This window comes from Prunus mume, linkage group LG2 (assembly GCF_029339155.1).
Source record: "Prunus mume cultivar Tortuosa linkage group LG2, ASM2933915v1, whole genome shotgun sequence".
NCBI lineage: Eukaryota > Viridiplantae > Streptophyta > Magnoliopsida > Rosales > Rosaceae > Prunus > Prunus mume.
The window spans coordinates 32293471-32305838 of record NC_142699.1 but is presented as its reverse complement, the minus strand read 5'-3'; the positions used below and the strand labels follow the sequence as shown (position 1 = coordinate 32305838).

The window sequence follows — 12368 nt, the reverse complement described above, 5'->3', positions numbered from 1 at the left end:
TCACTAGCCTCTCTGCGAGAGGTCTTTATCACTTGTGCTACGCACAACTTAAAATTTTATTTTGTTTATTTCTAAAAATCCAAGGAACATGTACCAGAACGATATAGTATGCGATAAGGAAAAGAACACTCATGATAACTAAGAGACTAATAAGACAACCAAGCTCCCTGTAGCAACATAAACAAAAGAGAATAAGCAAAACCCCAAGCCATATTGTACCATCGAGTGGAAAACCAAAAACAAAATAATGATTTGAAATATGGTTTGTGGAGATTTCATAACCTTGAGAATAAGGGTGGGTGCGGTTAATTATAAAATATGATATGGCTTTAATCTCAACTGTGTAAAAATCTGACCCAAAACCCTAAATAAGATCAATTAGAATAAATTTGATTGATTTTCATTAAACTCGAATGTGACGTTCATGTATCTATTAATAATTAGAGATGTTCTCGTGAACGGGCAGTGAAAAAGGGCGTTGACTTGCATGCCAATAGTCAACAAGTTCCTCAACGTTGGGAACTCTAGTAATTTCTTAATGATAACAGTCGTCGTTAGAATGGGTGGACAAGCGTCACCCTCATTCTGCAGCACACCAACTACACCACTATCTCATCATGAGTTACCAGTATTTGTTCAAGCATTAATTGAGGATTTCCTTAGAGCATCCACGGTGGTTGTATGTAAAATCAGGTGTATATCAGATTTACACCCCTCACGAGTCATGGCTTGAAAGTGCTGCAATGGTATGTATATGGCTGCACATTTACATTTTCCATTTTTACAGATGAACGGTTGAGATGGATTGTAATTCAAAATGGAAAGCCCATATTTCATGCAATTTGAATTGTACTTTCAATGGACTGAAATATTAGCAAAAAATACCTAAAATGTTTAAAACAAATTATGATTTTCTACATATATATGTTTTTTTATATATAAATATAAACGATAATCTACTTTAATTTAATCTAAACTATGGGAAGGGGGATTCAAAGTCGGGTGCAGAGTGGGAGCACATATATATGTTTATGTTACTTGTACGTCAGATCATAGGTTCTCCAAATTTAAATTTTTTTAGGTCCATTTTTTTGGAAAAATAAAATAGACCTCACACACACAAAATTATTTTAAAAAGTTAACACTGTTATGAAACTAAAAGAAATCATAGAGAGAAGTGGCATGATAAAGAGAAAGCTTCACAACTTACTAATTCTTAATTCCATCTATGGTAGATCCATCTATTTATAGGCTTACAAGATAGAAATTAAATACCATATTTGCAGCATACATATAAGTTACAAACACTAACTATAAATTTTTAGTGTGTAGGTTACATAGACTTAGAAGAGTGGAATGCTAAGAGGTATGGTGGTCATCCACCAACTAATGCATTTACAACTCTCCCCCTTGGATGTCCACCATACAATGACATAATTGCCTCATTAAAAATCTTTCTTGGAAAACTCAGTGGGACAAAACCAAGTGAAGAAAAAAAAATGTGCAACATTCTTCTAGATCATTGATATGGTGTTGGACGCGCTTATTTTATCTGGTTAAAACCTTGCTAGGAAAAATTAGTGGGACAAAAAACCTAGTCGAAATGAGAAAGAGTACATTGCGCATATGTCCGATGTAGTAAAACTTGGATGTTCCCTTGATCTTCAACAACTTTTAGAATATAAACTTCCGAAGAGCTTTGGTAAAAGAGGTTCACCAGGTTATCTTATGAACGAATTTGTTGACTTCAATCTCTTGACATCTATGGAAGCTATATATTGTGAGAAATTTAATATTATTGTATTTAATATTAATTTTCAATTTGAATGGAAATTAATAAAATCCATTGGGTTAAAGAAATGACCTTTTGGTTATTATAGTAGCCCATCTTCAATTGAGGGGTGGTAACTCTTCATATGTGTCTGGAACCCTATTAGAGACCAAGGGATGCATTGTTTGTCTTTTTAGATTGGGATACCATTTTGGAAAGGTATTTCATCATCTATAAATAGAGCAATCCTCCTGCAGTTTTATTCATTCAATTAATTCACTACATACAGACTTCCATATATAAAGAGTTTTAGAGTTTTCATATTCTCAAAGAGAGGTTCCTGTATAATTTGGTTCAAAGTTCCTTGGGAATTGCAGTGCTTCTTTCACAAGGAGGGGAGTCGTATCCTAGGAGGCAAACACTAGTTAACTATAAACACCAATGTGGGGCGTAATTCGTCTTAAGGTCAGAGTGTCCAACACTTGCCTCGACTCAATTAAGGTTCTTCTATTCCATTCTCCTTCTGTAAAAATATGTTTTGTTTGCAGTAATTATTTATTTATTTTATAGCAACTTAGCACTCATATTTCCAACATATATCACAATTGATGAACCATTCTTTAATTGGAGCAATCCAAGTAGCATTGTCTTCATACATGATCGTCGAAGCATCTGTATTTGAAAAATCCTATTGTAGCAAAATACGGTATTTCTAGACCGTGGATCACTTCATCTTATTCACGAGGAAGAAATGACCATTCCTACTATTCAAAGACTAGAATCATTGTGGCGCTTAATGTATGAGTTTTATCGACATAATGACACTTTAATTAGAGAAAAAGAATCATGTTGGCACAGTGCTCGATCTACTGATCAAGGCAATATTTCAAATGATTTAACTCTTCAGGAATTTCAATAACTTTTCCAATAGATGACATGATATATGTTGCCACTATATCAAATTTGAATTCATAGTACTCACTAAGGGCTCTTTTGGGAGCGATTCTGGATAAGTCAAAATCACTTTTAGGGATAAGTATCTCCCACGTGCTTCTTCGTATAATCATTTTAAGTTATTATGGGGAGAAGCACCTATCATCTGCTTTTCCATAAAATCACTTAAAACCACCTAAAGTGATTATATAAAGAAGTTATTCTCCATAAAAGTGATTTTTGGCATATCTAGAATCACTCTCAAACGAGTCCTAAGGCAATTGTAGCAATTTATATCTATTGGTTATCCTAATAATATTGAGTACATAACTTGAGCTTCAGGTTCTTAGTGTTAATCCTTAATTGAGAATTTCATGGCAGTTTAATTATATCCTTTAAGGGGTTATTTCAGACGATATATCTCAAATATTTCATGAGCTGTTGAAGATTTCCATGAGGCACATGTAGATTACATGAATGTCCGTAAGTCTCGTGACAAAAATAAAAATTAAAAAATTCCAATTCTACATGAGATAAGCTGGCCACATCATGTAAACTAAGTTATTAACAATTAGACATGGTAATAGAGGTAATAAGAGTGAACTCTAGAATTAATTAGTTGTCACATATGTATGGCTGTTGTTTTAACAACGTCACATACATGGTGAAATTAATTCTCACGTCTCGTTGTTCGTTTAACAACCAAGCAACTCCCAGCTCCTGCCACTATGTCATTAACTTATTTTCAACAATCATAAAATTTATGTGAACCTGCCATAACCACGCACAAGTAGTTTGCTACCATTTCTTTACCTACATATCCATGTTCCCCTCCTATAAAAACAAAATTCACATTTTTTGCAGCACAAGATCAAGGCCATCCAATAACTATGGTAGGAAACTCCAAACCCCAAACTCACCATGTTGCCGTTTTGGCCTTTCCCTTCGGTTCCCATGCCGGCCCTCTCCACAGCCTCGTCCTCAGACTAGCTGCGGCGGCCCCGCAGGTGGCCTTCTCGTTCCTGACAACTTCCAAAGCCAACGCTGCCCTCTTCTCCAAGTCACCGTTGAGCCTCCACAATGTGAAGGCTTACGTGCCTGAAGGGCTTGCCAGAGAACTTCGTTTCTCTGGCAACCCTGAGGTGGCTATCGGGTTTTTCTTGAAGGCGGCGCCTGCGAACTTTAGGGGGAGTTTGAAGGATGCCCAGGCGGCGACGGGGTTGAAGGTTGGTTGTTTGGTATCGGATGCGTTCTTCTGGTTTGTTGGAGATATGGCGGAGGAGATGGAAGTCCCCTGGGTGCCGGTTTGGACGGGTGGACCACGTTCACTGCTGGCTCATGTTGACACAGACTTGATACGCCAAAGGCTTGGAACCAGTGGTAAGGATTCATTTGCTATTTGATAATTAACCAAGGACCCTATACTATTCAACATTTTATGCATTTTATGGTCATTTAACGAATTTTTTATTTTTATTTTTTGGTATAATAAGTCAACGAAATTTGGCCATAGGAAGTTCAATGCATTGTTAATTTAATTATATATCATATTTATATAAATTTGTATCTTTTCTCATTTTTTGGCATCAATTGTTACTCCAACGAATTTTGACTATTTTCTCCTCATTCTTGTTACTCTAATCTAAAAGATCAACGAGTGTGCTATGCTAGGCATACCACATTTATAAATCATACCGTGTATTATTTTTCTAATAGAGATACGCCCCATTTTATTGATGGGCTCCACCTCTATGAGAGATGAAACATACACAATGTGTGTAAGCCTAGCGTTATCCCATGTATAATGTATGCAGTTTCTTTATCAACATGAAAAATGGAGGATATAATTTGTACAGTCTAAATAATAAAACTTAATAATTTCATACTAATCCAACGTTTAGTCTAAATAATGAATTTAATAAATTTAACAAGTACTTAAGCAGGTTAACAATTATCTAACAAGTAACTAATGAACTTCACGGTGAACCTAAATCCAATGTTAGATCAGTGTTCCCTTGTATTTTTATTAAATAAGTAGGGCAGTTAACTTGTGGTTGCTTTGGTAGGTGGCACATGAAAAATCCACAGGAGACAGTTTTATTTTCTTTCTTTTTTTGTATTCATTTAGTCCAAAATTAAGTTTAGTTTTTCTGAATTAATTTGCAGCATTTTAGTTTTTCTACTGATCATATACATTAGTTGAATATTGATAGCATCATAACATTTATTTTCAGGAGGTGGAAAACAAACCCTCGACTTCCTTCCTGGATTTTCAAGATTTCAGATGGACGACCTACCTGAAGGAATAGTAGGAAAGTTAGAGTCACCCTTAGCAACTCTATTATACAAAATGGGACAAAAGCTGCCTAAAGCGACCGCTGTTGCAATAAACTCTTTTGAAGAAGTAGACCCTGAAGTTGTGAATGTGCTCAAGTCAAGATTCCAGAAGTTCCTCAACGTTGGACCCTTTAGCCTAATACCGTCATCACCATCACCATCACCATCACCATCACCGCCGCCATTGCTTAACGATGAAAGTGGTTGTTTAGAGTGGTTGGACACGCAGAAGCCAGCATCAGTGGCATATATTAGCTTTGGAAGTGTGGTGACACCACCACCTCATGAGCTAGCAGCATTTGCGGAAGCATTGATTGAAAGTGGGTTTCCATTTATTTGGTCATTTAGGGGCAACATAGAGGAAATATTGCCCAAGGGGTATGACAAAATGAGCCTGAATGGGAAAATACTTTCATGGGCTCCACAAGTGCAAGTCTTGCGGCATTCTTCAACTGGGGTTTTTGTGACACATTGTGGGTGGAATTCGATTTTGGAGAGCATTGTTGGTGGTGTGCCTATGATTTGCAGGCCATTTTTTGGAGACCAAAATCTTAACATGAGGACGGTAGAGGCTGCATGGGGGATTGGTGTTGGGGTTGAGGGAGGGCTTATCACGAAACCGCAGCGATTAAGGCCTTGGAACTGGTCTTGAAGCAAAAAGAAGGAGAAGAAATGAGAGAAAAATTAAAGATCCTACAACATCTTGCCCAACAAGCTGTTGAATGGAATGGAAGCTCCCCACGATCTTTCAATAGCTTGGTGGAGATTGTCACCAAGTAATATATGTAGTTTGTAATACTTGTTTCAAGGTAGTTTGGGAAGGGGGAGGCCATGACGCATTTCCCCAAACAGTTAAATTGAGGCAACAAATTATGTGCAACATATACAATTTATTAAGAAAACAAGACCACGGGCTAGGAACGTTATAAAAACAAATTTGTTTTTGTTTGTAATGTTTTTTTTTAGTACAAGTGATAGTCTAAACTGCAAGGGGAAGGGGGGTTTCTCGTATACATGCACACAATTAAAATGTCATTGGGGTTCGAACTTGAGACCTTTGTCTACAAATCGAGACCATTTTCCACTCGGCTAGACCTATTGACTTTGTAATGTGTAACACCCCGACTCCAAATTTAATCCCATATTTAACTTATTTAAGTGAAATTACGAAATTGCCCTTGGGGTATGTGTAATTTGGTCATTTCTTATCTGGAAGAATTTTGGGACCACAAGTGGTATGGTTACGTAGGTAGTACTGAGATGAGTCCGTAGACACATAGTGGACTCAAATCGGAGTTGTAACGAGAGAGTTACGATCAAATAAAACTCAGTGGCACAATCGTAATTAATTCAAAAAGGGATTTTTGATAAAAGTCAGAAATGCCCTCATTTCTCTCTCTCTCCAAAGGCTCTCTCTCTCTCTCGCTCGCGACTAGAACAGCCGACCACGTTTTGGCCGCCATGCTCTCGCCAGCCACCAAAGTTGTGGGGCGGTACCAAAATGACCGGGCCGCCATCCTATTCCTACCCCAGTCAGCCCGCTACTAGCCATTGAGATTTTGCCAGAAAATCGAAGAAAAGCCCGGTTTTCTCGAACTCACGCTTCGCTTCTCCATCGTCCGGTAGCCATTTTTGGCGATCTATGTATGGAAATCCATCTATTCCTCGAGCTCTAGCTGATGGTTGGATAGGATTTCGTTGATTTTGAGTGTTGATAGTTAGATTTTCGATCTAGGGTTCGGCTGATTTTGAGATCGCGATTCCGGCCACTTTCGGTCAGTTTTTAGGGTATGCCCAAGAACAAAAGTGATTCCAAATAGGGTGTTACACCTAGGGTAGGAGTCTTGAGCCTAGATATTGAGATTTTACGACGATGCTTAATCGCTTTGGACACCTACGAGCTGCTAGCTCGTGTGGCGGCGCCTGGGCACTGTTGCTCAGGGGCATTTTTGTCCCAATGCAATCCTCTTGATGTCAAGAGCGCGTAGGTGTGCTCGGATTCCAATTTGGTTAATGTTTGAGTCTCGAACGGATATTTCCTATTATACATTATCCGGGTTCGATAGGTTTGGACTGTGGGATGGTCTTCAATTTAATATATGTTGATCTAGGTATTCCTAGGATCATGTAGGATCCGACAGATTGTAAAACGGAGTCCCGGATACTCCGGAAATGCCAACCCTAGTGTTTGGTTTATAGTAACCGTCCAATCGTGCGATCGTTAGCGATCCGACCATCCGATCTGGACCAAACTTACAGGACGTGTGTCCTAAGCCTTGTAGAATCTATAGGAACTTTTGGAATAGGATTTGGAGGTCGTGGGCCCCGTGGGCCCCGTTTGACCAAGGTTGGGTAGTTTGACCCTAGGTTGACCGTGAGACTTCCTAGGTAGTGTTACCTTCCTAAGAAGATTAAAATGACTGTAGTAACAGGTATCTTGATTGTATGTTGGTTATGTGGGATTAGGATATTAGTTTATGATTCTAAATTAGGGGATTATCGGATGTTAGATTGTTGTTGAGGCTCCTACAATATTAGAAACTAATATATATAGTTATGTGTGTATATAAAGGTGTAAAATGGAGTTTAGAATGTCTGTTTGAAGTGCTATACGCACTATCCTATGTACCTCCCCGGATATTGATTACACATAAGTACCACCCTGTGATGTTGAGGTCCCACGTGTCGAGGTTATTCGGCGTGCAGTCTTGGATGACCCCATACGTGGCTTTGTATATCCGGCGATGGGGAGATATGTGATATTGTGTTGAGGTCACACGTGTCGTAGGAGTAGCCAGCATGTTAACAGACCCCATACGTGGCGTTGGTATATCCGGCGTATGAGGAGATATGTGATATTGTGTTGAGGTCGCACATGTCGCAGGGGTAGCCGGCGTGTTGACAGACCCCATACGTGACGTTGGTATATCCGGCATATGGGGAGATATGTGATATTGTATTGAGGTCGCACGTAGGAGTAGCCGGCGTAGGATGCACCCACGTGGCGTTGGTATATCCGGCGTATGGGGAGATATGTGACATTGTGTTGAGGTCGCACGTGTCGTAGGAGTAGCCGGCGTGTTGACAGACCTCATACATGGCGTTGGTATATCCGGTGTATGAGGAGATATGTGATATGGTGATTTACAAGAAAGGTTTTTGAGGAAGAACTACGTGTGGCTTGATCCTCAAGAAGGGGCAATGAGGCGCCTAGGTTACTAGGTGCAGCTGCGGGTTAAAACTCAGACCTTGTTGATGGTCCTGAAACTCGGATGGAAACGAGGCTTGATTGAATAAATATTTATTATGTTGTTAATTTATGGAGGTGATCGAGTTAGATATTTGGGGGAGTTAGATGATAGTGGATGCATGCTAAAAATTTGGGAAGTTAATTTATGTTATGTGATGGCTGGAGGCCGATCATTTGGATTGCATGAAATTATAGTGCATGCTGTCGGTTGGGTTATTAAATTGTGAATTTTATGCATGTTGAAATTTTGGGAAATGATCAATTTACATGGGAAACTCTGCCGAAATTTCGGTAGAAAGTCTCGTATCCTTACTCCTTTTAAGGAAAAGAGGGTACAGTGTATGGGCGACATCGGGTAATGTCGGAATTCAGATTCGTCTCGAGTTTCGAGAAATTCGGGGCAAGTCCTGTCATAATGCTTTTTTATTTGTTGTCTCCATGTGTTTTTTTGTTTTTGTTTTTTTTTCACTTGAAATCTTTTATAATTTTGTGGGTTAACGACATAAAACCCCCCAAACTCTATTAGGCCTTTTTAAGTTCTGCACGATTTGTTAGACATTTGCAAACTCATACACAAACTCCTGAAAACCCTCATGCACTGGGTTTGGGTTATGTTAGTTGTTATGTCTTGGCTGATTTTGTATTTGCATTGGGTTTGGGTTATGTAATTGAATGGAAGAATGAAACCCTCTTGCAATCCTTTTGTTATATAATGAATGACAGAATGACCTTTTGGTGCAAATTGTGCTTTCAATTCCCTTTTGTTATGTAATCAATGGCAGAATGAGCATTTGGTGCAGATTGTGCTTTCAATTCCTATAAAGCAAGTTTTGGTGCAAACTTTACAAATGCCAATGCATAATCAAAAGAATGACATGAAAATACATAATTATATATCAATCCAAAAAATACATAAACATATTTTCTGATGGTAACATAGACGGAGGTATGAGACTGATATGAAAAGTTAACGTTGGGAATGAAAGTGAGAGGAAAAAAGTTCATGTAGCAAGTCTGAATTTCGGGAAACATGTGGTAGTAAGTTGAAATTTAACTACTCTGTATTTCTTTGTACTCTAATTTTCTATTTCGTTTTGGTTTATATTCTTTACTAATAATCATACGTACAGATCTTAGTTATACGTTTTATGGAGCTTATGACCATATTTTATTTGGTCCCCAAAGTTCAGGACGATTGCTATGACTCAAAGTAAAAAAATTATGGCATGTTTGTCTTTTATTATTTTCCTATTTTCTAACCGATTGCAGGTTCTTCATTCATTTATGCATCGAATGATTTTATTTTATATAATATAATATATATAAGTATTCCTTTTAATTTATTCATGTTCCAATTTTTTTTTTTTTTGGTATAGAAGATGAATTTTATTCATAGACTGGAACATGTAGTTTACATCCTAATGATTTAAACTAAATATTAGGTATTAAAATTAAAATTAAGATTCTTATAATATATTTGCTTTAAACAAAACATTTGTCTGTTGTATTTTATCTTTTCCATGAATATTCTTTACTTATAACCTATAAATCTATTTATTAATATTGTACATTGGGTATATGAAATATATATCAAACCCATCTTATAACACATGAATCGGTAATCATCACGCCCAAGTATTTGTTAGGAGATCTGTTTCCTCTTAATGGTATAATCATGTCCAACCTGGTTCGCACAAAACTAACCAATTTAACAATTTTAAAAAGGTGAAAAAAAATAAAAATAAAACTACCCATTTCCAAACCTGCGAAAACGAAAACACCTCATGTTTGTTACATTTACGTTGTTGTCAGCAGCGAATTAACTTCCTTTTTCTCTCCCACATATATATTTACCGTCACCAACTTCATTAATTACATGCAAAAACTCAAAGAACACGATTAATCAAAATCCAATATACTATCACAATGTCAATAATGAACCACAAAGCTTGTACTCAACATGTTGCCGTCTTAGTCTTTCCGTTCGCCTCCCATCCCGGCAGTCTTCTCCACTTTATCCGTATTATCTCAGCCATGGCTCCTGACGTGAAGTTCTCATTCTTGAGCCTTGCTAAATCCAATAGCTCCCTCTTCACAGAATCCAACAGCAAGGGGTTTGAAAATATTAAGCCTTACAACGTATGGGATGGCTTGCCAGGGGGCTATGCTTTCTCTGGGAACCCTCTGGAGCCAATTGATCTCTTTCTTAAGGTGGCACCGGGCAGCTTTAAGAAAGTTATCGAAGAGGCAGAGGCTGAGATTGGCCAGAAGGTGGGCTGCTTGATATCAGATGCGTTTCTTTGGTTTGCAGGAGAGATGGCAGAAGAAATGCAGGTCCCTTGGGTGCCCTTATGGGCTTCGGGACAACGCTCTCTGCTTGCTCATGTTGCTACCGATGTAATTAGAGAAAAAGTGGGAGCTAGTGGTAAGAAATAATTTTCTTAGTCGAATATTTCAATCAAGTTTCAATTACATATGTGATTGTCAAAATAGAATTATTTTCTAACTATTTATTAGGTTGATTTTGCCTCGATGCATGTGTGATATCACAGTCTAGAAATATAATTATTTGTAAGACAATATAATAGCACCAAGCTTTAACTATTTAGAGCACAAGTTAATGTGCAAGAATCTTAGTTCCCAATGGATTACAATATTAACATTATTTTGTTGTGTTATTTTTTCCTTTGGCAGGAGAAAAAGACCAAAGCCTAGACTTCCTCCCTGGATTTTCAGCATTCCATGCATCTGATTTGCCTGAAGGAGTAGCATTTGAAAATTCAGAATCACCAATTGCAGTTATGGTCCATAAAATGGGACAGAAGCTACCACAGGCAACTGCAGTTGCCATAAACTCTTTTCAAGACATAGACCTCGAAGTCGTGTTTGAGCTAAAGAAAAGGTTCCACAAATTCCTTCATGTTGGACCCTTCTCTCTAACACCAACAGCACCAATTCATGACGAGCACGGCTGCTTAGAGTGGTTAGACAAGCACAAACGTGCTTCCGTAGCCTACATTAGCTTCGGAAGTATAGCAAAACTGCCCCCTCATGAGCTAGCAGCCTTAGCCGAAGCCCTAGAGGAAGGCGGATTTCCATTTATCTGGTCATTTAGGGGAAATGAAAAAGATTTCCCTGAGGGATTTGTTGAACGAACGAATCGAAATGGACTTGGAAAAGTAGTCCCCTGGGTTTCCCAGGCTAAAGTATTAAATCATTCCTCTGTTGGAGTTTTTGTGACACACTGTGGATGGAATTCAGTTTTGGAGAGCATAACGGGTGGTGTGCCAATGATATGTAGGCCTTTTCTGGCTGACCAGCCACTGAACATGAGAACTTTAGAGGTTTTGTGGAGAATTGGTGTGGGGATTGAGGGAGGTGTTTTGACAAAAAGTGGAGCAATGAAGGCATTGGAATTATGTTTGTCAAGTAAACAAGGAAACGAAATGAGAGAGAGAACTAGTATCCTCAAAGTGTTTGCTGAAGAGGCTGTTAAATCGTATGGTCGCACAACTGAAGATTTAAATGTTTTGGTTAATGAAATAATATGTGGACCGAGCAAGCGTAAATGGCTGGACTGGGTGACCAACTTGAACTGGTGGTGATGGGACCAATGTTTCTTTTTCTTTTTGGTTTACAAGCAATATTAGAATGGAGGAGACTGGAAGATATGCACGTGAGACCTAAGGTGAAAAGGCAAACCCTCTTCAAAGCTTGAACTACAATGTGCAACAACCCATAAAAGCATAAAGATTGGTGCGGCCCAACGGGTTGCTCCATTTGATTCAAAGTCTTGTTTGACTTGGACACCAAGTTAGGGTAGGACCAGCCAGGGAAGTTCTGAACAATGAATGCCAATGTCCGGTAGCTGGGGTCTTGAGTTAATCATTATCAGATTTGGAGATCAACGTCAAATAGTAATCTTTCGACAACAAAAAAAGATCAAATAGTCCTGGAATGCATCCCAAGTGCTGTCAAAATATCTTTATACTGTTTTTTCAGTTTTTAGCCAATTGCTAGAGGTTGTTGTTGTACCATCTAGAGTTCTTGAGCACCATCTAGTTCTATGCTTTTCAC

At 38.3% G+C, this 12368-nt stretch overlaps 1 protein-coding gene and 1 pseudogene across 1 annotated transcript; both read left to right on the top strand.

Annotated features, from left to right (window-relative positions):
* Positions 1-3529: 3529 nt before the first annotated feature.
* On the top strand, positions 3530-5994 carry LOC148920066 (anthocyanidin 3-O-glucosyltransferase 7-like). Its single transcript, XM_089044678.1, is given in 3 exon segments — positions 3530-4084; positions 4939-5658; positions 5661-5994. Coding segments are annotated over 3 exon segments (1371 nt in total). The 5' UTR covers positions 3530-3594; the 3' UTR covers positions 5822-5994.
* Positions 5995-10226: 4232 nt separating this feature from the next.
* LOC103323504 (flavonol 3-O-glucosyltransferase F3GT2 pseudogene) lies at positions 10227-11896 on the top strand (annotated as a pseudogene).
* The last annotated feature ends 472 nt before the right edge of the window (positions 11897-12368 follow it).